Here is a 25,988-nt window from a genome sequence, read left to right as displayed (position 1 = left end):
TTTCCTTGTGTACCACCAAAAGGAAAGATGTTAATTCCTCGCTGATGTTTTCTGCTGCCCATGTTTAAAGGGATGGGCATGTTTAAAGGGATGGGCATTAAAGTGATAGTGTGTTTTATTGAAAGTTGTGGCCCTGTTTCATCTTTTGGGGCATCTTATTGGACAATCACTCTATTTATAGTGATTACAGCACTGAGATAAGTGACTTACAACAGTTCACAACGTTCTGTGCTTGTACAGCACCTAGCACAATGGGGTCCTGGTCTGTGACTGGCACCCCAGGTGCTACTGTAATACAAATAACAAATAATAAAAATGTTGTGAAGAGATTCAATTCCTGTTCATTACCTGAATCTCTACTATAATAAGGTGTTTCCTGCTCAAACTAAGGACTGTTTTTGGCTCTGAGATAGATACTTCAGCCATAACATCTTTGTTAGTCAATTGATATGTTGTGTCCATTTTACTTGCTACCTATTTATCTACTACAAAAATTACTACCTACACATATTTTATTTTTAATGTGCTTTTTGTTTTTGATTTTTTTTGTAACTTGTATTTACAGATTTGTTTGGCACCTATTGCAGCAGCACCTAAATATCACCTAAAATTTTCAAAATCCACATCTAATACTCCCGGTGGGTAGACAGCTTAGAATACCCAAATTTATACTCACCCTCAGGGGAGAACCCCAAGGACTCTGACTGTGATTGCAAGTTACTGAAAAAATTCTTCAGCTAGCACTAGACAAACAAAATTAATTTAAACTAGGTAGAATTAAAATACCGAGGGCATGGTAAAATAAGAAGAAGAGTGTGAAATCTCCAATAGCAACCCTCTCAGCTGACACAGAAAATATATTTAATATGAGAGAACTGGAATACCTGAATGCAACATGGTACAAATTTGCAATAGGATTCAGGTCCACCAAAGGAGGGAAACTTCAATACGTAACCCACACACCTTCTGGGTGTGGTGTTCTGTCCCATCTAGTGGCAATGAGAACACTTAAAGCGAGAGGTAAAATGAGTCTGCTCTACAGCCGCAGCTAACAGCCAGTCAGCTTTTAGTTCATGTGGTAGAGGCTCATGCACTAAGCTCCAGAGGTCCTAGGTACAATCCTGCCTGCTGATGACCGGGGTCTGTTGGCGTTACACATATTATCTCAATATTTTTCTATTTTAGAATACTTGGAAGGTGCTCATATTTTAGTGATGGGGGTTCTAAACATACCTAGAGTGATAAAATTGTGCCTCCAGGTTTAAATTCAGGTATTTGAACATGCAAATGCCCAAGAAACAGTTGCAATGATAAATCAAAGTGGTTTTCATGTCTGTACCCTTCGTAAAAATACTTTTCTTTAAAAAATTCCATACAAATATTTATTGCAAAATACTGCAGTTCTGCTGACAATCTTTCAGCTTCTGCTGGTTTATTTATGAAATATGGCACTATAACAGTCCCCTGCAGAATGAAACAATAAATGCTTATTCAAATTACAAAAACATTGCTTATTATACAAAACTGTAACAAGTGGTAAAACAAGATTCACAAAGTCACTTCACTCATGACCTGTCCTCCTGTATGAGGAGATACTAACTGCAGTCTCCTGAGAAAAGAGCTAGTGATGATTAATCTCGTCTGCCATCTGTTCTTCTTTGAGTGATGGTCCCTGTTGGATTCTACTGTGGGTTAAGCATGCACACCAATGAATATTATAACTTTTTCCTTGTCAGTTTGACTCTATTTATTCTGTTTTTCTTCTCTGTAGATTTCTAATGACCCAGAAGTTCTATACAGGCTCTGCTCGAAAATGGTTTACTTTAGATTCTGTCGAGATTGCACATGACAACCAAATGGTCGCTAGATTTAATGTCTCTATCATCTCTGCTCCTGCGGAGTATTCATTTCATTGTCAGCTGGTGGGAACCAGCAGTCTCTATGGTGCAAAGCTGATTCCAGCCAACACTGAAGCAAAGAACTGGGATGTTTACCTTTCTGAGTTCCAAGTGAGTACACTGCCATTTCAGAAGCAATTCCAGGAATGATTACTTGCTAGAGTAGGTGTTGAACAGCATATATTCCTAACACCTGTACTTTTAGTTCAACTCTAAAAAAAACATTAAAAGAAACCTATTTGCCCACTATGGGTGCTATTGAGCAGGGGAAAGAGGGGGCAGGCAGCTTCTGAACAACAACATGAGAACAACTGAAAAAAACAAATCACTATAAAGTCATCTACAGAAAGGGAAAAAAACAATAGACAGTAATACACTCAATCAAGGTAATGGGGATAGGGGAAGACATAGTATAAAATGGAACCCGACCCCAATCTACGTTATCTTGGTGAGACAAGAAGCAACCCGTCTCTCACTGCTCTCAGCTTTACTTGGGGGAACAGGCTGGGTGTAGGTCCCTAGCTGTGGGAAGGGATGGGACATTAGTAATTCCAGGAGACTTCCTTCCCCCTGGTCTATCTAGCGAAGCTGTACCAGCACCCCCTTGCCTACCAGGTCCCCAGAACACTCTGGGATTGGCTTTAAGGCTGCAACCTAATTACCCTTCCTCTTGAGGGACATCACAGCTATTAGTGAGACACCGGGACTGAGCCTGAACACTGGAGACTATAGCCAGGGAGCTTCCAAATAGCCTCACCCTCTTGTCATGGTACCTCCTCCCCAGTTGCTGCTCTTACCCATGTCAGATCCATCTGTGAGGAGGAGTGCTCCCACCCAGTTACCAGAGAGACCCCTAATAAATAACATACCCCTAACTGGGGTAGTAGCTTTATCTTGACCTAAACTGTTTCAAAGGGCGCACACACAAATCACCAAATCAAACAAAACAGCTTTATCTGTCTCAGAAACGGCTAAAAATGGGAGAGAACTTGTTGGCAGGTTTCAAATATACTGAAGAGTTGCAAGGTTTTAAAATATACTAAAGCAATCGTTATGCTATTTCCTACACCCAGATGAAAAGACATATTAACCTATGCACTCTATACGTATACACATAAACAAAACCCCACTTCAAATGGCAACAGTCTCTTCTATGATGTGGTGAAACTTGACTCTCGGCTTGATAGCCACAGCAGAGGTGTGTGATGAGGTTAATGCCCCGCCAACTGGGTTATGACTTCACCCAGAGTTCCGCACAGATTATCACAGCAATGTTCAGGCCCCTCTTTTTTCTCCTTTTGGGCAAACCCCAAATCTTCCCCTACGACAGAGACCCTGGTTCAGAAGGTCACTAGATGCTGTTCCCCAGTAGGCTGTATGAATGAAGAAGACCCAGCTCCCAAGCGGGTGAATGCGCCACACTCCTTGCAGTTTTCTCAGCTCTTGGTTTCTAGGCTACTAGTTCCCAAACTCTTTGGGCAACTGTTTGACTTGTCTGGAACAACCAGAACCCCTCCACCCTCTCACTGTATTCTCTCTGATATCCAGTGAAGCTCTGACGATTCCAGTATAGCTCTTTTCATAAGATTAGGGTTCAGGGTGCTCAAGCTCCACTAAAAGCACAGTTCTCTGGGAGGTGAGCAATGACTGCAGACCAGAGTCCAGCATAGAATGTGGTCATTAATCTGTACCAGTCACAGATGGCTGAAGTACCAGCGCCAGTGTATAGATCAATGGTGGACTGTTCTAGTATTTTGAGTTCTTTTTACCAAGTGCTTCTTCCTTTCCCTTTAGTGCTTTCTGTATAGTCTACTAAATGAAAGCTTGTTGTTGTTTTGAAAGCTGCATCCACGCTTTGCATTTTTCTTCAGTGTCTGTCATACTTGTTAGTAGCCCCTTTTGCTGCTCAGGGCAAATGCCCAAGACACCGAGGCCGGGAATTTTAGGATTTTCAAGACTAAACTATTTCAAACCTCAGCATTTACATGTTGCCCTTGAGGATACCCATCACAATCGACATAACAAATCTATGTTAAGGTTTTGTTAAAGGTCAAATGATTAGGAAACGCCATTCAAAATGTACAAGGCACTGCACAAAATACAATTTCATTTTAAAAATAAAAAACAGTAAATACAAAATAGGCAAACCTATAACAATAATACTAACTGAAACACTAGAATTAAACCCTACAGTGGGCTGGAATCCTTATCGAAAGATTTATATAAAAGTAACTAACTAGGATTATGTATCTATGTATTTTTAACTTCTACACAGGTGGCAAATCTGCAGGGAGTCACATCTTTATTTGCCAGCTGGGATCCAACAACACCCGCATAGTAATGATCAAATATCAGAAAAGCAATAAGGGAACCTGAAATAAACTACAGTTGTTTCCTAAAAGTAAACATAGCATTTCAAGAATGTATAATTAAAGCTCCCACCTAAAGGTTTGCTAAGCATAATCCTGTTTGAATAAGGAATAATACCACCACATACAATAAAATTCAGTCTTCCTGGCTGTAGCGCCTACAAATTTAATTGCCCTAGTAAAAACTGATCGATACCTCTGTTTAGTACCCTAGAGTGTCCTGGAAGAATGGTAACAAGCATGTATTGTTTCACAGAAGCTCAATCCTTTGAGAACCAAAATGACATGAAGTATCATCTGCTTTTTTTCTATCCATCTTTCAAACCATATTGTGTGGCTCCCATTCCAGCTTTAGTGTGATGTCTAAACAGTGTCTTAACGATGAAATGCCCTGGCAAATGCATCACTTACTAAAGCTGTGTACAAACTCAGCCCCCCAACCCAAATGTTTGTTTTCCATAATCCTGCTTGAGTCAGAAACATACAATTGGATATAGTGCAAAGCAGTCAGATTTCACAGGTTAACTACTATGATAACAATGAGAACAGTCTTTAATTCTGGAAAGAGGCCCAAGTATGCTGGTACCTCCAAAAACGTCTTTATCTCCACAGGGGCCAAGTCCGCCTCATCTGCTCTAGTTTTGCAGATCATGCAGAATTGCACTAACCATTATTTTGGCTAAGCCATTGTAGTAACTGACTGAGAGACGGCACATGCACATTTCCAAACGCTACAGATAATCTGGGTTGCAAAGGTTTGCAACTCAAGCTGCCTCCTAGAGCTGTGAAATATTTTTTTTATTTCTTTTCACTAAGCAATTACTTTATAAATTTGGACAAATTCATTACAAATGAATAAATACAGCCCTGGGAAAAATAAAACAAAAATGGCTTCTCTGGGGGATGCTCACCCTTACTATCCCCTGGTGAATTGGGGACACAAAAGGCCTATGGACAAAAGGGACAAAGACTTAATTCTTACTAGCTAGAAATCCAGATCACTCTTTCATATGAAAACCTAAGTATTTCTAGTACAACCACCATGTTACTACCACAAAATCACACCGTAGTTCATGGCAGGTCAATGAATGGTAGTGATGTGTCCGCTTGTATGTCCATTTTGCTGTTTCTATGGTAAATTTGTATTTCAGAATTACATACACAGAAATAATTATATAAGGAGCAAAATATATTAGCTATCTTTGGAATTCTGCTTTCTTGCTTATATTTGCATGATGGGGAAAGGTGATTCAAATAACTGACTCACAAAAATATGCAGTGTTGCCAATTCTTGTGATTTTTATCACAAGTCTCATGGTATTTGGTGTTTTCCTTAAAGACTCATCTCCCAGAGTCATGTGAATATGTGAGAATCTCAGTTCTTTTTTTTTTCCCCTCCCCTACTCCTCAAGTAAGTTTCTAGCTTTCAGAGTTGTGGAAAAAAGCTTAAAAACACACACTAATGCTCAAACACTGAAATGAAATAAAATAAAATAAATAAAAAGAGCCCCAAATGTGTTATTTTAAAAAAAGTCATGATTTTTAAGCCAACCTCATGATTATGGGAGCCTGACTCATGATTTTTGAACATTTATGTTGGCAAATCTGAAACAGTTATTAAGTTACATTGGTCTCATGCCTCCCTTGGAATTTTACCTTTAAAATATTCCTAAGTCTCTGAAGTTTGGAAGCACAACTTCCTTTTTGTAAAACAAATAACTCATGCATCTGAAATTTCCTGGAAGGAAAGAGAAATTGAAAAATCATCCTGAAAAGGAGTTAGTGCTCAGTCCTCTTCAATAGAAATTGAGGGCACAGTGTTTTTCAGGCCTGGATTTTGTAGTGAATATATAGATCTTAAAAGTAGATTTTGTTGTGTAAATTCATTTGGGCTCACCTATTTTTTTCTTGTTCTCAGATTCAAGGCTTCAATATTCATAATAACTTGTTTTCCTATGCAAGCGACTGTACATCTTTCTTCTCTCCTGGAATCTGGATGGGCTTGGTAACGTCAATAGTTTTATTATGGATCCTGACCTATGGAATCCACATGATCATGCAGCTCACAACAAACAGTAGATTTGACGATCCCAAAGGCCAAGCTCTGTCAATTCCTCAAACAGAGTAGCAATGGATTGTTTTGATATTGCTTAAATGTTTCTTATTAGTAAGATTAAGTTTTTGTCACGGTTATTTTTAGTAAAAGTCAGGGACAGGTCACAGGCAATAAATAAACATTCACAGAAGCACACAATCTGTCTGTGACTTTTACCAAAAATAAGGGGCGGGGACTGACTGCCGGGGGGATGGACAGCCTGAGCCCACCATCAGAGGAGGAGGGGGGCTGAAGCTGAAGAAGTCACAGAGGTTTGTTAAAATCATGGAATCCGTGACCTCCATGACTAAATTATATCCTTACTTATTAGTGATGTGTGATTTTTATGTTCTTTACGCTTTATAGTGAACGTACTCTAAGCAGTTAGTGTAATAGAAAGGTTTAGTAAAACTCCACAAATCTGGAGAATTAAATCCTTCCTGAAAAAGGGAACCTTACTCTTGGCAACACTGATGATTCTGCCAGCTGTTACCCATTTGTTCATAGTTGTCTGAGTTAGTCTACATTGCCATTAAAAAGCCACTGGCATCGAGTCTCAGAGCCCAGGTCAGCTGACTCAGGCTTGTGGGGCTCAGGCTGAGGGGCTAAAAGTTGCAGTGTAGATGATTGGGTAGATGATCGGGCTTGGGCAGGATCCCAAGCTTTGAGGTTCCGCACGGTGGGAGGGTCTCAGCCCAAGCCCCAATGTCTACACTGCAGTTTTATAGCCTTGTAGCCCAAGACCCGTGAGCTCGAGTCAGCTAACCCAGGCCAGCCACGGGTCTTTTATCCCACCATACACGTACCCTTAGAGGCCTAAGGTGAAGCCAATGGCAGTCTAGACTCTAACCAACCATTAGAAAGAACAGTAAGAACTTCCAGCAGATTCATTATTCTTGGGGGGAGGAGGAGGAGGAGGGGTGCTTATTTTTAAAAAAAAAGACATTCCCCTGGTATTTTGGAGATAATCTTCAAAAACAAAATGTTTATTGAGAAATTGTCTATTGAAACTTCTCAAGTCTCCTTTAAAGTTTTTTCCCCTAAGTATAAAGAATATCACAAAAAAGATATTAATTATACAAGAGGCAAAAAGGTAAAGTTTTTTATGACAATTGACATATGTATTTTATTTTGGCAGTGTGAGTAACAGCTGGGAAAGTAGTAGAGATACATAAATGAAGTGGAAGCATGTTTTGAAAAGGTTTATCTTTTAAAAAAAAGACATTATTCAGACTACCCTTCAGAAATGGCAGGAGCTTTGCAAAAATGCAACTTCTAAATTATTGCTAGACACTAAAGTTAAATGGGAATGAAATATTTAAAAATGAATATTGGAAACAGAGATTAAAATAATGTAATCCTGTCATGACAAAAAGCATATTTTGGATATATTTGAAGAAAAAAATTAGCCTAGGGTTTATAAAAGCCAAGGAGAGTTTGGTGCCTGACTTCCATTTCAATTTTAATGGGATTTTGCTGCTAACTCCCTTAAACACCTTTGAAAATTCCAGCCTTAAAAGAGACCTGAAAAGGATTTGTTGAAAATTGAAAACCTGTTTGTAGGGTTCCAAAAGGGGAATCTTTCTTGCTGTTGTTCAGAAATATATTAAGCCATTTATTGTAGAAAAATACAAATGATGTGGAAAAAAATCGATCCATGCGTTGTGTTTTCAATCAGATCAGCCTGAGGCCCTTTTATTGATTACCAGCACACAGGGGAGAACCGTTATGGAAACGGCCTCCCCGAAGCTAGTTACAGACAACCTTATAAAGCTTAAAACTACAATCTTAATACACAAGTTACATTCATCATTTTCTTAATAACTGGTTACAAAACATTGCAAGGCTAAAACTGATTGGAGCAAGAGTAAATTGATTCCATATTAGGCTTTTCCTGTTATTGCTTATCTATTTTATGTGGTTACATATTGACAGCAAGGGATATGACAAAGTTGTTTTGTTCAGTCTGGGATTGTTAGGTACTTTCCACTGCTTCCTCGATGCCCCTCCCCGCTACCCCTTTTTTCTAGTCTGGCCGGCTCTGGCCGCTTGACATGAGGTCTGGGTCTACATGGCCTTGGATAACACTGGATTTTCCCTCACACAAATGTGTGTATCTCTGAGGATTCCTAGATACTCTCTTTGGTTTCAGAAACAGATCTCTTTGGAAAACCTTCAGTGTATATTGAAAAATTGTGGGATCATTACATACATCGGCATTACCAAATCCAGTCAGCACCTGGTTGAAGGTGCAACATAATCACTCTAGATCAATTGTGTCTTGTTAGCAGACTTCTCCTGAGAACACCAGATGAGTATACACTAAATAAACAGTAGACTAAGGCCATGTCTACACTGCACTTCTGTCATTAAAACTTTCGTAGCTCAGGGGTGTGAAAAAACCTCCCCTGCATGACATATGTTTTAATGACAAAAAGTGCCGGTGTGGACAGCACATTTTTGGTGGGAGATGCTCTCCTGGTGATGGATCTACCACCCCTTATTTGGGGTGGTTTTGTCCTGTCACCAGGAGGGTTCTCTCCCAGCAACAAAGAGTGGCTACATTACACACCTTACAACGGCGTGGCTGCAACATCACAGCCTTTGTAAGGTGCACAATGTAGACATAACCTAAATCAAGTGACCTTGGAAAGTTTTTCAAAATCTAATGTTATGCAATGTTGTATCACAGTGAAAAGTGGTGGTCTAGGGCTAGTCTTTACTAGCAAATTAGGTCATGTTAGAATGCCAGCCTTGAAGATCTGTGTGAATTAACGCAATGTTAAACACAACCTTGCAGTCCGGGTAGACAGTACCAGTTATGTTTAGCATTGACTCAGCTGGCTGCAAGTAAGTTCCTTAACATTCTCCCTTTTGAGCTATCAAGTTGTAGCATTGCAGTGACTATGAAAAGGAGATAATGTAAGGTTGTTATGCTAATGCTGTAGCTTGTCTACATGAGGAGGCTCTTGTGAAGTAAGCTGGGGTCTGGTTTTAAAGCCCAAGAGCTATTCCACACTAGTTCCCTCTGTTGATGCTCTTAAATCAAATTGAGTGCCTTTTTGTGAATTCACTTAAAACACTTCCAAAATGTGTGTTCAAAAGCCTGAACACATTAAGACTGAGCTGAATCCTTGTACAATTAATAAAGATATTGTGCCTTCTCTCCAGGTGTGATAAATGAAGGGGGAGGTTAACTCCCTTTTATGGACCCAGCCAGCCAGTTAGCTATAAAATTCCTCTTAGTAGCTGTTCTCTACTTGCTTTACCTGTAAAGGGTTAAAAGTCCCACTGTGATGCATAGGTAAAAGGAAGTGAATGGGCACCTGACCAAAAGAGCCAATGGGAAGGCTAGAACTTTTTAAAATTGAAATAAGACTCCCTCTTTGTCTGTCTGTCTGTTCTTCTTGGGGAGAAGCAGACACAGAGCAATTATGCTGTAAGAAACTTGGGGCCAGGTATGAAAAATCATTGGTATCATACCTAGAAACTACTCATATAAAATCCCAGATATGTTAGTAGATCAGGAAATGTCTAGGAAGACACAATTAGGTTTATCTCTTTATTTCTTTAAGGCTTGTGGACTCCTCTGTGCTAACCCCAAATGCTTTTGTTTTGCTTGTAACCTTTATGCTGGACCTCAAGAAAGTTATTCTTGATGCTTAATCCTTGTAAGTGTTTTTTTTTAATCTAGCAATAGCCCGAGTTTCCAGAGGTATTTTCTTTCTTTTTGTTTTTAATAAAATTTACCTTTTTTTAAGAACAGGATTGGATTTTTGTGTCCTAAGAGGTTTGTGCACATGTTATTTAATTAGCAGGTGGCAACAGCTGATTTCCCTTGTTTTTCTTTCTCAGCTGTTCCCGGGAGGCGAGGGAGGGGGGTGAAAGGGCTTGAGGGTACCCCACAAGAAGGAATTCTCAAGTGCACCATCCTGGGTTCTCAAAGGGGTTTTACACTTGGGTGGCAGCATCTACCCATCCAAGATCAGAGTAAAGCTGTAACCTTGGGAGTTTAATACAAGCCTGGAGTGGCCAATATTTATATTTGGAATCCTTGCGGGCCCCCCACCTTCTGCATTTAAAGCGCCAGAATGGGGAATCAGCCTTGACTGGCAAGGCAACCTGACTACTGAGTACATTGCTAAATATTACAGCCACTTGTCTTCAGTGAGAACTAATTTCATGGCAAGTTTGATGTCTGAATGCATAACATTTTTAACACTCACATCATACTCTAAAACAGATCAACTAATTTTGTTGTAACTTTCCACAAAAATATTCGTTTTTGGTCTTAGAATAAACATGGAAAATTATTTGCAATAAAGAATTTTTTAAAGAAAGTTATGATCGTAAAAATAAATTAGTGCATTAACACTTTCATTCTTTGTGGTGGTTTTGATATCACTTGTGTAACAGTAGCCAATGGAATCAGAGAATGCTGGTCCCCTGTCATGTGATAGGAGTCTAAACTTTTTGTAACCCTGGCTTATGTCATATGACAGGAGCCAGGAAATACCAGCAAGTCTGTGTTTCACATCTTTATTATATTGAATAAGAAGTAAACTAAATCTCTGGCAAAAGAGTGGAAAATGAATCCACCTGAATACAAAGGAACAGGAAGGAGAGTTTGTAGTGTTAACAGATTTTCCTAGAAGCAAATGGCATTGCAGAGAAACCGAAGAGGGTGAAATCCTCCACACTGCTTCATGGGGCAGGCCCAGCAGCATGGAGACCTACATTGAATTCTCATAGGAGCAAAAGGGGACTGCAGAGTCTCATTTAAAACTTAGAAGTGTAATGTGCTTTTTTCCATACAAGAATATCACTTGAGGAATGCACATTTTCTTTGCAAGAAACAGGCTGCCTGGTGACATCATGGACTTTTTTTTAAAGCAAATTCATATGAATTTGGACTATTTAGAGACCAAATTATTGGGGGTATAACTGATAAGCAGAGTAGAGCAAGATAATTATGAAAAATAGACTTTGCTGTGCAAACAAGTTTGTCATGTTTTTTTACCTAAAACCAACAAGAGGTTGGAACAGACTTTGCTCTGTACGGACTCGGTTATTATGGAGCCCTACACAGCAGCGTAGGGAAATGAGAGTGTAAGCTCTTTCCCTACCTTCCTCCCACCAGCAAAGTGTCATAGGCTTGCCCAGATTTGGAGTCTGGGATGGGGGATGGGTGCCTTAGAATCACAGTTCCTTGGAACGTCTCCTAGGCTGGCACAGTTAATAAGGAAACTCCAACAACATATTCTATCGTATGACAACTTTTTTTGCCAGGTAACATTCATGTCAGGTATGTCAGGTGCATCCCAGGCATAAATATTTCTGGTTGCATAAAACAGCTTAGAGCCGATTCATGCTGTTTCCACTTACTTGTGAAAACATGCCCATTTTGATCTGCCTCCAATAAAAGAAAAGGTTAGACAGGTCTGGAGGACAAGAGCACTTGAACCTGTTCCAAAGCTCATTGAAGTCAATGGAAGTTTTTTCTGTTGACTTTAATAGGCACTAGTCAAATTCTTAGGGAGTTGTAGCCGTCATGCAGCTGTTACAGGAGGTACTATAGACAGCTGCAATCCATAGGGCCCTGGGCTGGAACCTGGAGTAGAGGGCGGGCCCGGGTTCCCCCAAACCTCCCAACTCCTGATCAGACACAGGAGGAGTTGACCCAGGCTGTGAGGAAAATCACTGAGGTGAGCAAATCTGCCAATAAGCGCAGGACCCACCAAGGTAGAGGAGGAACTTTGTCGCACCAAATATTTAAAAAATCATACAGAATCAAAAACAGGCAGAGGTCAAAGAATTAAAACATTAAGGGGGGAGGACAATGTGTGTCCTAAGGGCTAGCACACTGTACTAAACCTCAGGAGAACTACAGTCTATTCTTGGCTCTGCCACTGGCCTGCTGGGTGACCTTGGGCAAGACACTTCACTTCTCTGGCTTGGTTTTCCCATCTGTACAATGGGAATAATGATACTGGCCTCTTTTGAGATCCACTGATGACTAAAATAAAACAAAGAAATAGAGTTTAAAATTTTAAAAATAGCAATTGAAAGTGAAGAAAGCCCCCAGGCCCATTGGCTTCCTCTGCTGAATTATATAGATGCTTCCTTGGCCTCCTGTCTGACAAGAGGCTTGAAATGTTTGAGTCACTTGTGGAGGTCAACCTTCCTTTTATGCTCAGGGAAGGCCTAACATCAGTTAAACCAGGAAGATATGCCACACCATGTTCCAATTACAGGCCAATTTCACATTAATAATGCTGTCAAATTACTGACAGAAGTCCTGGCAATGAGACTGGAGAAGGCTTTGAGCTCTATCGTGCATCCTGGTCAAGCTAGATTTGACAGAGGCCATTGTTTCTCTGATAGCCTTTGACAACTTATTGATAGTGTAGCAGTGAAATATGATCATCCGAAACCAACAGGCCATTTTAGCGTTGGCTGGAAAAGACCTTTGATAGGGTAGACTGGAAGTTATATGTGTTATCCTACAAACATATGATTTGGACCCAACTTCAGTCCCTGGATTCACATGTTATATTCGCACCCAACCTCTCACATTACAGCCAACAATGCAACCATGGAAACCTTCAGGGGTACTAAGCAAGAGTGTCTGCTGTCTCCATTACATTTTCATTTGGCTCTTGAGCCCCTGGAAATAGCTATACAGCTTCATCCAGATATCTGAGGCATATATGTTGGTTCCACAGAGTATGGGCCAGATGCCCTTTTATATATATTCAAACCAGAAACCACTATTGCAGCCCTCCTATCACTATTTCAAAAATTCGGAGCAATATCTGGTTACAAAATAAATTGGAAAAAATTGGAACTGTTGGAAATCTCCCAGTTGTCAGGTACTGAAAATTTTCTCAGTGGGAATTCCATGTGCAAACTGATGTTATTAAATGCCTAGGTATAAAAGTACCAAAAACATTATGAAACTAGTGAAGATAAACTTAGATCCTGTATTCTCTCAAATAATTAGTGATACAAATAAGTAGAATTCTGAGCATGTGAGGAAGGGTTAAAACAATAAAAATGAATTTTCAGCCTAGGCTCCTCTATATTCTAAGCAGCCTGTCTCTATATGTCTCTCCTTCTTATTTTAGAAAATGTAAGAACATTATTAGGCTTCTGTTGGGGCCTGGTCAGTGCCCACAAGTTTCACTCAAAAAATAGCTCCCTATAGCCAACGGGGGCTTTGAGTTCCCAGACCTACAAAATTACTGTTATACTTTTAGCATGTCACACATGTAAAATTGGTTTCAGCATGCTAACACCTTTATTCCCACCTGGGTAGAAAATGAATAGGTATTAATGTATCCAAGTCTCCCTGAAGCTCTGCTCAATTCTTCTTTTTGGCCAATTGAGAAAAATAAGGTGCCTACAGCGGTGGGTACGCAAAGAGTCTAGACTGTCTGGGCAAAGCGGTACCAAATTCATCCTTGCCATCATGCAAAAGCACCTAGCTGGGTAACTGAGACTTGTAAAATGTGGAGGGGGGGAACCCTATAGTTTGGAAGAAATGGCTGAACAAGGGCATCATGTGAATTTCACAGTTAGTCAAGGATGAGGGCTTTGTCTCTTTTCTAATACGAAAGCAATGACATAACCTGCCACCTTCAGTGGAGTGGTAGTATATAGAACTAAGACACTTGTTAATGTATCAGTTTGGTCTGGATGCCTTAGGACTTTCAGAGGCCCCAGTGCTACTGGGAAGCTTGGAAATGCTTCATAAACTCCCCAGGCCCATGTCCACTACGTGTGCTTTAGTAATGAAGAGGAGCTCGATTGGTTTGAAGTTCTTCATGAAAGCATGGGAAGGGGAGTTATCACAGCCTTTGAAAGAACCCCAATGGCAGAGCATATAATAGACTATTAATGATGCTTCTGTGGATCTCAGGCTATGCCTGATACAGCAAAAGAGTCTATTGAAAATGTATTGGATGACACAGAAGTTGTACAAGATGTGGGTCTGAAAATAGTGCTTGATTTCAGCAACCAAATCTCAGCTGAAAATTATATCCTAGGTTATGTACCTACTACTATGGGTTCACATCCATCACAAAGACTAGGGTTTTTGCAGGATTCAATAGTTACCAAGCATGTGATTTTACAAAAATGGAGGAACACGCTTATGCTAAGAATAGAGCAGTAGTATTCTGACCTGTCTGAGTTAGCAGCAAAAGAAAGAATAGCATATCATCGTAGAGAGCAATTATGTCAATTTGAAGAAATTTAGACCCCATTTCTTGATACATTTGGCTAAAGAATGCTGACATAGCTCAAATAATGCCAGACTTGCCTTCCACATGATTTCTCTGCTTTTTCCCTCCTTCTCTCTTCCTCCCTGTCTTCTCTTCTCTTTTTTGACTATTTGTGTATGCCTTTTGTTTGTTTGCTTGCTTGTTTTTAGCCCCACCCTAACATGTTATGTCTGTGTAATACACCTCTACCCCGATATAATGCTGTCTTCGGGAGCCAAAAAATCTTACCGCATTATAGGTGAAACCGAGTTATATCGAGCTTGCTTTTATCCACCAGAGTGCTCAGCCCCGCCCCTTTGGAGTGCTGCTTTACCGCGTTATATCCAAATTTCTGTTATATCATGTTGCATTATATCGGGGTAGAGGTGTATTGTATGATTTTGTAGTTTCTGACTTTGCAGCTTTGACGAGTTGTAAAGTTGTAATGCATAATCTTATTGGCTCATCTGTGAAATGTGGAGATATTGGGGAACTATGATGAGATGTCCACCCCACACAAGGCCTGAAGAGGTAAATTAGGCCAGTTAACCTACAGGCTGAACTTGGAGGAAAAACAGGGAGTGCTAAGGCCTAACTTGCTGATGAAGTCTGGCTGAGGGGGGCGGAGCTGGACTGGGTTTATAAAGCCAGGAAGCTGACAACAGAAAAGGGGCTGCAAGGAAGTAGTCTGCAGTCACTCTCTGAGAGCTATATTTGAGGCGACAGGGTTCAGTAGTCTGTAGTTATTCCCTGGGCGTAGGGAGTTGGAGCTGGTACACCTGGGAGGGAACCAGAAGCTGTAAGAAGGAGTCCAGGGAAGGCACAACAGGGTCTGAGAGAAAGCAGATCACAGTTGCCAGGTAAAGGGTCCCTGGACAGGAACCCAGAAGTGGTGGGCAGGCCTGGGTTCCCCTATTGGCCACTGGGGAAGTGGCACTAACAGTGCGGTGCTGGAGACTACCTGAGACTGTTTGTGCAGTAGGACTTTGGTACCCCCTCGAAGGGGAAACTATATAGTGACCTGGCTGTAGGCTGAGTCATGAAGAAGAAGCTGCAGTTCCTGGAACAAGAGAGGGGCTGCAGACAGAGGAAGAGACAGAGTATAACTGCATCCGCAGGAAGGGTCATTGGCCTGGCAGATCTAATCCCCAGAACCGCCAGGAGGTGGTGCAGTCATAGCAGTGAGTAGAGTCCCCTGTCACAGTGACACAGAGAAGCTGTAAATCACTTACCCTTTTTGCACTTTTTATTGTACTTTCCTTATGAAAATCATTAAACAATCACAAATAATAGCAACTGAGAGGGATTACTCAGATGCTTAAAGTTAAGCACATGCTAAAGGAAGATCTGCTAGCTCATCAGCTTCCCATCCTTTCTGCCAGGAGAAGAGGAGTCTCATTGCAGCTGGAGGTTCCCCTTTTCCCTCTGGGTAGAGTGTGAGATAAATAATACTGTAATGAACAAGCTAGCTCATCACTGGGCACCACTGCAACAGCCATAATATTTCCAGTACAGGCAAAATAGACTCTCCGGTTAGTAGCAGCCAGAGGCTGCGTGAGAACAGGAGTGGCAGATTGGAGGCAGCTACCTGGAAGCCAGTTGCTAGGGAAAGGTCAGGCACTGAGGAGCTGTGACAGGACAGCCGAGAGACGGACAGAGACAACCCTGTTGCTGACAGGATGCCAGCAGTTGCCTCAGTGAGAGGATACAGGGCTGCAGCTTGCATGCAGATGGTCAGTGTTACTTAGAATGTAGTTCTGTGGGGGCAGAGACTGTCTTTGTTCTGTGTTTGTACAGGGCCTAGCACAATGCGGTCCTGGGTGCTATGGTAATATAACAAATAATAATAAATCTCTAGGGATTACACATGAGACTCTGTTACCTTCACACCCCTGAACTGGACTGCCCCTAGGCAGGAATCACCCTAGCCATTTTGCCAAACAGGATAGAAAATGTTTTCAGGGTCCCCCTGGAGTTGCTGAACCAAAAAAAAAAAAAGCCCCAAACCAAAAACATAGACGGCCAATTACAGCAGAGCAAAACAAAAGAAAGGGGGAAAAAAGCTCATTAGTATGGTGCTCCCTGGAAGTTGCCATGACCTCCCACCCCTAGAACCAGCCCTATCTCTTGGGGCCTCATTGGGAACTACTGTGTTTCTCCTCTTTGTTGAAGCCTCTGAACCACATGTGTTTAGGGTGTTTGCACCTTTTATTTCTGGCAGCCATAGTAAAAAAGTTCTGTTACTTCCTTGGACTAGGTGGGTGTTCGTAGGCTGAAGTCTGTAGAGCCTAGTGCTTAGAGAGCGTATAGTGCTGGCCTCCAAACTTTTGGGCCACAGAGCACACTTTGTAAAGCCCTGGCATGTCACAGTCCTCACAGCCACACTTTGAAGTGGGCTACGCAATTACAGTGCAAACTAGATTTCATGCAACTTCTTTCTTGGAATGGCTTAAAACTAGAGCTGACTGAAAAAAATAGCACATTTTTGTGGAAAATGTGGTGTTCTTTTTTTGTCAATAAACTTGGAAATGTTTCAACCAGGGAAACTGATTGCCTGTGGAGTTTTGAAATCTTCCAAGGAAGGAACCTGGGCCCCTTTGTTGTTATACTGATAATGATCCTCCATTCAGAACAATTCATTCCACCCTAGAACCTGCTACTAACATGGGCAGAGATGAAAGGGCTAATTCTTTAGAACTGAGATTTCGTAAGATGAAAAGCCTGAAAGAAATTACCGGAAAAGAGTTGCAAGACATTGCCAAGAGGTGGTTCCCTACTGTTCCGGTATGTAATTACAGTCTTTCTCACTTTACCTGTGTGGGCCCATTGCTTTCTTAATATCCCTCCCGTGTGGGTAGAAGGAGGTTTTACTTTAGGCACAGTCCAAGAAAGAAGCACCTGCTCTTGATTTCCTGTTGATAAAGTTGCTTGCAGCTTAGAGCCCATAGATGCTGGGATTTTACAACTTCACTGAGACTTTCCATCTGCCTCCTGTTTGAATATAGGTTCCTAACTCTTGATTGGATGGACGTCTCTATGGATCCAGGTTCTGGTATGTTTTTGAATTCTCATTATTGAAAGTAGTTGGAGTTTTAAGAACTCACATAGACCCAATCAATTTTATAATTTGCCAAAAATTATTTACCTGAATCCTTATCTTTTTTTCCCTTTTGCAAAGCTGTACCTGGCAATATGGGAGCCCAGTGGAAGCAAGTTAAACCAACTTCCAGCCTGCTTTAATACTCCTTTAATTAATCAAAGAGCAGTCACATTGATTAACAGCATAATGCTAAATGTTGCCCTTGAACTACCTGTGTAATTCCCATTGACGTAAATGGGAATTCAGTGGGCAGCATAAACACTTATGTAAAACACTTTTGTAAAGCAAGGGAGAGTTAAAATATATTACGTTTTCTTGTGCAATAATAATAATGCTTAATCCTTTTATACTGTTTTTTATTAATAGCTCTCAAAGCAATACATAAGCATTATTGTTTCTATTCTATAGATGAGGTAACTGAGTCACAAAAATTGGTTAAGGGACTTGCCCAGGGTCACACAGCAAGGCATAGAGCCAGGAACAGAACCTAACTCCTACTTCAGCATCCTTTCTTCTGACTTCTTGAACGTCATACTTAACTATACCTTCAAAGGGAGTCTTGATGGAACAAAGATTCAGGTTGAGAATGTTTAGACTCTACATGACTAGAATGCATTTCTGTTGCCAGTGTAATTTAGAGCAGCCTCAAGGCTGTTCTAATTTATGCTGGGCTGTAAAGACCCTTGTGAGCCCTTCACAGCTGAAATGATCCAGATGGTAATACACTCAAGCCATGGCCCTCTCCCATCCCCAGCATACACTTATGCCATGTTCTGCAAGAAATGGGGGCGGCATAGATCCATGTCTTCTGGGTTTTCAACCCCCTTATATTTCTAAAGCAGTGTGAAGGGGCTCAACCGGGATGAGATTAAGGCAATCCAGTTCTCTAAGGACACTGATATGCCCCGGGCCTCCATGGTTTCACTCTTCAGCTAATAACAATAGTGATAGGGGGTCCCATCCCCTCAGAGTGGCAGAGTTGGCAGCATTTGTAATCCCCTTCTTCCCAGGAGGGGGAATAAGAGCCCCCCTCCCTTCATGGGTAACATCTGGAGGGTCCCTCTCCCTTGCTAGAAAGGCAAGTGTGGCAGCAAAGGAGCAAGGGGTCTTGGGTTTCACTCCAGTGAGATAGATAGGGAAACTCATACGTCTCAGAGCTATTGTTTCAAGTTGTCTGCAGACGTCACTGAATTGGTTACATGCAGGTGTGACCAAAACCACCCCATAGTCACACTCTACAACACATTATTATAATAATCTTTATGCAAAATACACCTTGTGAGGTATCATCTAAAACTAACAACACACTGATCATTAATACTCTTGTGAAATATTCTTGTGCAAATTCGGGACTGGCGAGAGTGTAGCGTCACCTTACCAGTGATTAACCAAGGCTGGTGGAGACCAGTGGAAGTCTGGTGTTGCAGGCAGGCTCCTGAATCCAAAGCATTGAACCAGGGCTGTCTATATAGACATTAATGGCATGCTTATTGCTGCCTGTGGACAGCCAAAGCAGAGACTCACAGTGGTGAGACATCATAAGGCACTCAGGGTTACAGGGTAAAAGGTGATGCAACTCTTTACCAGTCTGGGTTGCCCCCCAGAACTTTGCTACAGGTCAGGGTTTTAAAATGCTCTCTAACTCTCATGGTTATGAACTCACTTTTTACATAAAAGCTGAGATACTAGTGTCATCACAAACTGCAGAAGTGGGGAGACCTTACCGTAGGCCTCTAATGTCTGTTTTACTCCATGCACAGAACGATTCTGTTCTGTGCATGAAGTAAAATATGTCCCAGAATAGTGTGAAAACAGGCAAAGCAATTCTATTTTTTTTTGAGTGAATATTCATGGGGGGAGAAAAATGTGACTCATTCACCCAGCTCTAATTATAACCAACTAGTATTACAGCTACCAACTAGATACAGTACTTTTTTTTTTCCATGTACAGCATGTGTAGCCATTTCCAACATGCATGAGTGAAGTGTCAGAGTTTGCACTGACTTACACTGACCTTTTGCCAGAAGCTGGGCATGAATGACAGGGAAAGGATCACTTAATGATTACCTGCTCTGTTCATTCCCTCTGGGGCACCTGGCGTTGGCCACTGTCAGAAGACTGGATACTGGCCTAGATAGACCTTTGGTCTAACCCAGTATGGCGATTCTTAAGTACATCCCCACTGACTTCCCTGGGGATGCTTTGGGTGTATGTGAGGGCAAAATTTAATGTTTTATTGCCTTCTATTGACTTACATATAGCGCTTGCAGCTAAGTATTGACGTATTGATAGTGAAAGGGAAAAATACTTTTTTTATATAGAGAGAGGGACATTATTGTACCAGCTTTGTCTGGGAACAGAAACCTTCTACCTGTTGCAATATTAGTCTGGGCCTGATTCTGCTGTAGGTGCATGTGCAGATCTCCCACTGAAGTCAAAGGGAACTTTGAGTGGGGGTTGATGGCAGGACTAAGCATAGTTTGGATAAGAACTTAGGAATGACTATTCAGATTTTTCACTGCAAAACCCTTAAACTTGTTCCTGGATTAAGAGATCACATAAATCACTGTGTGTGGACAGGGCCGGATCCAGCTTTTTTGCCGCCCGAAGCGGTGGAAAAAAAAAAAGGAAAAAAAAGAAAAACCCAATTGAGCTGCCACTGAAGTGCCACCGAAGAGGAAGACAGGGAGTGAAGGACCCGCTGCCGAATTGCCGCCGAAGACTGAAATGGAGCCATTGAGCTGCCACCAAAGTGCCGACGACGACGACCCGGACGTGCCGCCCCAACAACGGACGGAGTGCTGCCCCTTTCTGTTGGCCACCCCAGGCACCTGCTTCTTTCGCTGGTTCCTGGAGCCGGCCCTGTCTGTGGATTAGAAGAGATACAGCCCCCGCCTAATGCATGACCAGAGAAATCTCACCTGCTGCTTGTTGTGCAGCCACTGAGTAACTCCCGGCAGCTAATTACTCTTATCACATTATCAGACAAGTGAAGGACACCGTCAGTCACACTGCTGTCTTTATCTGGGATAGACACAGGCTTCACTTTAAGGATTAGGCAAGACTGTGCATGTTGTTCATTAAGCAAAATTTTCATCTCATCTAATGAGCAGTGCACGTACCAGTTGCAAACCTAGGACTGAGTTCCACTGCTATGCTACCTGATTGTCATTTGGAAAACTTCTTATTGCAACACCAATACTGTGACGAGAAAGCATATGACCATCAAAATTACTGGCAAAAATGTAAGCCAAAAATGATATAGTATATTGGGTCCAAATCAGAGGGCCTTGCTACAGATCTTTGAGTTATAATTGTATGGTTATAAGTTACATATAGATATGCAAGGAGGACAAAAGAGGGCATTAGGAACAGAGGAGAGAAATGAAGTCTGCATGTTAGAGTTCTAAGCAAAAACATTTTATTATCATTACTTATGTTAAGCAGAGACAGGGCTTAACAAATTTGGTGCTACACAAGACATGAGAAGATCTAGTCTCTACCCTGAGGAGCTTTCAGTTTAACCAACCATCTTAAATACATTTAATGTTATGAAACAAAAATATACTTATGTAGGAACGCCATATCTTGATATATTGTTCAGTGAGATGGCAATTGTGACATGATACCTTCCATTAATAAAGGGCCTTCCATCCATAAAGATCCCAAAATACAACCATAGATGGAGAAATCACTTCAGCTGTCACTGGAGCGTAGCTACTTCTTGGGCAGAACATAACATATTGTTTATCAGCATGCAGTAACACTAGGCAGTAGTTTAGGACATTGGGTGAATACAGAATGCTGCTGAGACCATATTGGGAATATAGGCAGGAAGAATTTGACCAAGATACTAGTGCTAACACACTTTCGAAAATGCCATCGTTATTCTGTGAGAAGGAATTTGGTTATGTCTGAAGCTCAGTGGTTCAGCAATGACTCAGGGAGAAGTGCCAGTCCCCAGCACCCCTTCCTACAGCAGCTGCTTGTTTTTTAGAGATGTGCCATGAAATCACTAACCAAGTCCAACTCTGCTTAGCCTGTAAATTCGCAGCTGTAGCTTGTATGGCAGGAGACCATTTAGTCAGGGCCTAACTTTAGTCTTTTAAGCTCACTACATAAGGAAGCTCTTGTAACCCCTGCTTATTTGTCAACAGTTTAGCAGTGTCACTGAAGGAAGGAGTGGCCGGATATAGCCCTAGTTCCTTGTCTTATGGAAATTGCTGGGCCTCTTATTTGCATGCATTTTAGAGGAATACTAGCTGCTACTGAAAACTGAGCAGAATTCCAACTTTCTTTTACCCGGGTAGGTGTGGTTTTAAAATCAAGAGCACTAAAACTGTGCAATGTGCAGGGAAGAATGGCTGTGTTTGATCTTCATATTACATGCCAAATGCTAAGGAAGTGTGTTTAAAAAAACAACAACAACCCCCAGTGAAAAAGAGAAGAGGAAATGCAATAACCTTTATTCCTGCCCCTTTTCCGTTCCCTTTCTATAGGAGCACAGAAGCTGTCTGCTTTTCAGCCCCAATAAATCAGGAAAACATAGCTGTTTTCAAACACTAGGAATGTTTTTGGCCTTGAAAATTTAGATCTGTAGGAATGCATTTGGTGTTACATGGAACACAAGAATAAAGTCAAGCTTTTTTAAACAGCTCGTTTTTGCTCTGCATAAAGCATCTACTTTCACAGGCAAGTGACCAAGGCAGTGTTTGTTCTTGGGAAGCAGTTACCTTTATCTCACCATGAGGAATCAGTGACGTCCCACCTTGCATTTATCTTGCTGCTCACGTGCCTGGGGAACAAGGTGCCCTTCTCTGCGCTGCACATCCATGCAGTTGCTGGGCCTGGTAGCTGTCTGTTCAAAGGTTGTGACTCCTAAGTAAACACTTACAATGATACTAACCTCTTTAGAGGAGGTGGGGCCCACCCTGTCCCACACTAGACAAGATTGCTGGTCCTGTGGCTGGGTATGGAGGGTACTCATGCTTCACTTTCACCCCTTCTGCTCATGAAGGCCTCAACCATGTCCTAAGGCTCAGATTCTGCCCCTCTTCTTTAGTGATTCCAATGTGACAACTACTCGGCATGTGTTGGGCATGGCAGAATCGGGCTCCAGATAACTGCAATGGCCAAAACTCCAACTTCTTTGTGTATAATAAGGCTGCACCTTCAAACTTGTCCTTTCTGTTTGTTTAGAAGCTTAGCACATTGCTCAGAGCAGTTGGAAAATGGAGCGCAGATCTGAGAGCAGCCTAAGTACCATTCCAGTCCCTTTGCACAGGGAAAAGCTGCTTATTTGTTTGGGAAATAGAGGTCATAATACTTAACTTGTGATATTTCAATCATTTCTATGGCAACAGACTTTGATAACAAATAGGACTTCAGTACAGGATCAAATCATAGCTTGCAAAATGGAAAATGCAATTCAGAAAGTTACCAGGGGCACTATGAAGTTCCTCTTTAAAATGTGCTTATTGCTGTAGCTCTTAACATTCGGATTTTCTCTGTTAATTAACTGTGTTAATTTCTTCAGTGAAGTAATTGTTGCTCTGGTGAGTGATTACAAACAAATCAGCACAGATTTCTTGCAGTTCCCAATGCAAACGAGCTGTGCACATGTTCTGTGATTACAGAGACTGTCCAGGCACTGCTTCCCCCGAACACCCAGCATAACATCATCCAAAGAGGAGCCAACATTTTTGATACCTCAAACACAAGGGCTGTTCAGAGACCAGTGTACAGAGTGGGTATTTTGAATCACATCATTCCCTTAGGCGATGCTGCAAAAGCAAAACTTCTGGGAAAGAGATAATAGAACAGACAAGACCTTTTTTGGCCAGCATTACTGCATCATTTGCAGAACATCTGCCTCTTGGAGGTTGACTATCCTAGAGGCTGTAGGTATTTGTGAGGCACAATATATAAAAGAAAATCAAGTGTTTCTAACTTCCCCATACACACCATGTACCCTCCTAAGGTGAGCCTCCCTGCTGCTACCATCATAAGAGCAGTGTTTCCCAAACTTGGGACGCCGCTTGTTTAGGGAAAGTCCCTGGTGGGCCAGGCCAGTTTGTTTACCTGCCGTGTCTGCAGGTCTGGCTGATTGTGGCTCCCACTGGCCACAGTTCACGCTCCAAGCCAATGGGGGCTGCTGGAAATGGCGGCCTGTACATCCCCCGGCCCGCGCCACTTCCCGCAGCCCCCATTGGCCTGGAGCGGCGAACTGCGGCCAGTGGGAGCTGCGATTGGCCGAACCTGCGGACGCAGCAGGTAAACAAACCGGCCCGGCCCGCCAGAGGCTTTTCCTACGCAAACGGCATCCCAAGTTTGGGAAACACTGATAAGAGGCATCATGGCACCCACATCATGCTGTACCTAGAGAAACTGAAATCTCAACATTTTGCTTTGTTTGGAATGAAAATTATTCCAATTTTTTTGTGTGTGAAATTGGCATTTGTGGGGTTGATTTTTTGTTTTGTTTTTGCCTGGCTGTGTTAATAATTAATGCTACATGTAACAACTCACTGGAGCAACAGTCAGTGCATAGTCCAGCATTCGGGGTCCATGACAATGAAAGGAAGAGATAGGAATTCCACCTGGGTGATCTCTCTTCAATATTTGGAAAGGTCCCTAGTCCAAAGAGGATTTTCATGTGTTAGGTGTCTTTGAGCAGGCAGAATTAGCTGCCGACGGGTGAAGATGGTAAATGGATGCGTTGTAACATCATGCATTTAGGGGGAAAGCAGTACTTCTTGCAGCCATGGGCCTGGTCCAAAACGAATTGATGTCAATGGGAATCTTTCCATTGACTTCCATGGGCTCTGGATCAGGCCTATATAAGAAAAGTAGCATAGCACATTGCAGGACAGACAGCTGCCGGTTGCAAAAGGCACAGCCCATTAACAATCCTCTGAATGCTGCTCTGGTTGAAGGTACACTTCTCACATCCTCTCTGAACTAGGCCTGATGTTTGGTTTTACTCTTTCCAAAATGGCCAGGGGACAGGGTGAGACACTAATTTACACCTCAGTGTTTTGCTATGCTCTGTGTATCACATGTTCTGTTTCACTAGCTCACTCAGGTAGCAGAGAAAAGGGAAACTTGCACCAGATGTCTAAATCCTTCCAGGCTTTCAAGTAATGTAAAAGAAAGCTGGGTGTGGCTGCTTCCCTGGAAACAAATGCTTCTTCTGATTTATCTTCTTTTCTCACCATCTCTCTAACCATTTCTCCAACATTATCTGCAACAAACTATGCTAAATGAAGGAAAATTGATTTCATTTAAAAGCACAAACAGCTTGCAAATGCCAGAACAGTGAGTGAATTTTCAGTGGAGCCGACTGGGCAAGCAGGAAGTTGAGCTTTTTAAAGTTTAACTGAGTGCATTGCTAGAAATGCATCACATAGGCTTGTCAACTATTACTACTTGGAGAGTATTTTTCCTGTCTTCTGCTGCCATAACCCTCACCCCAGTGGATAGTGAAGGGCTAACCAGATCTATTCATCTGTTTTACATTTCACATTTTGTCTCTTACTTTCAGTATGTCTCTGTCCATTTCTAAGCCCGCTGGTGAATATGAGTGAAATGACCCTTCTGCGTGCCTGTTCTCATTAGGCAAGTCTGGAACACATTAATAGGAGCTCTTTCATTCTCTCCCTCATTCAATGGCTGCGGCACATTGAAAGGGCTGACAATGAGACATTTCAGGTCCCTCATTTGTGCTAGTATACATTCTCCCACTCATCCCTCAGATAGCTCTGCATTTCCCGTCTTTGGGCCCCAATCATTGTCTAGAGTGGCTGCAGAAATATGGAAATGAACTTGCTGTTGTTCATCACAATAATTGTGCCTAAGTATGCAACCTCATTCTCTGTCTTGAGTAGCCACAATTTATATAGTAGGTGACACAATGGAAGTAAAGGAGAGGCTTTAATCTCATTTTTAGTGCTGGGGTATTGTAGAAATTGGTACAATAATGTAAGAAGTTATCTCCACACTATTCATATCTCAGCGTTTTATGTGTTTTTCCTTTACATTATTATTGTTGCTGTTTTAATTTACTGTATGCATGACTCAGTGTTGACCAAGAACAAAAAATGCACCTAGGCTTTTTCACCTCTCAGAAAGTTAGTCTCTTAGGTATAACTTTTCAAAATAACAAGACTTTGTGAACACCAGGGTCATTTGGGACAGGGAGACAGTATTATCTGAAGGTTAGAACTGGAGTCAGGCGATCAGGATTATATTCCCTACAAATGA

General features: G+C 41.7%; 1 protein-coding gene across 5 annotated transcripts in view; it reads left to right on the top strand.

Moving 5' to 3' along the window:
* Nucleotides 1-6,969, top strand: part of IQUB (IQ motif and ubiquitin domain containing) — a 133,454-nt gene extending 126,485 nt beyond the window's left edge. For all 5 annotated transcript variants that reach the window (XM_039510513.1, XM_039510499.1, XM_039510506.1 and 2 more), the window contains 2 exons: nucleotides 1,772-2,009; nucleotides 6,186-6,969. In XM_039510513.1, coding sequence (XP_039366447.1) covers nucleotides 1,772-2,009; nucleotides 6,186-6,395 — 448 coding nt within the window. In that variant the 3' untranslated portion in view covers nucleotides 6,396-6,969. The remainder of the gene's footprint in view (nucleotides 1-1,771; nucleotides 2,010-6,185) is intronic.
* Nucleotides 6,970-25,988: the final 19,019 nt, after the last annotated feature.

Source organism: Mauremys reevesii, linkage group 1, assembly GCF_016161935.1.
Source record: "Mauremys reevesii isolate NIE-2019 linkage group 1, ASM1616193v1, whole genome shotgun sequence".
NCBI lineage: Eukaryota > Metazoa > Chordata > Testudines > Geoemydidae > Mauremys > Mauremys reevesii.
Note: the sequence above shows the minus strand (reverse complement) of the source record. Positions and strands in the feature narration are given on the sequence as shown.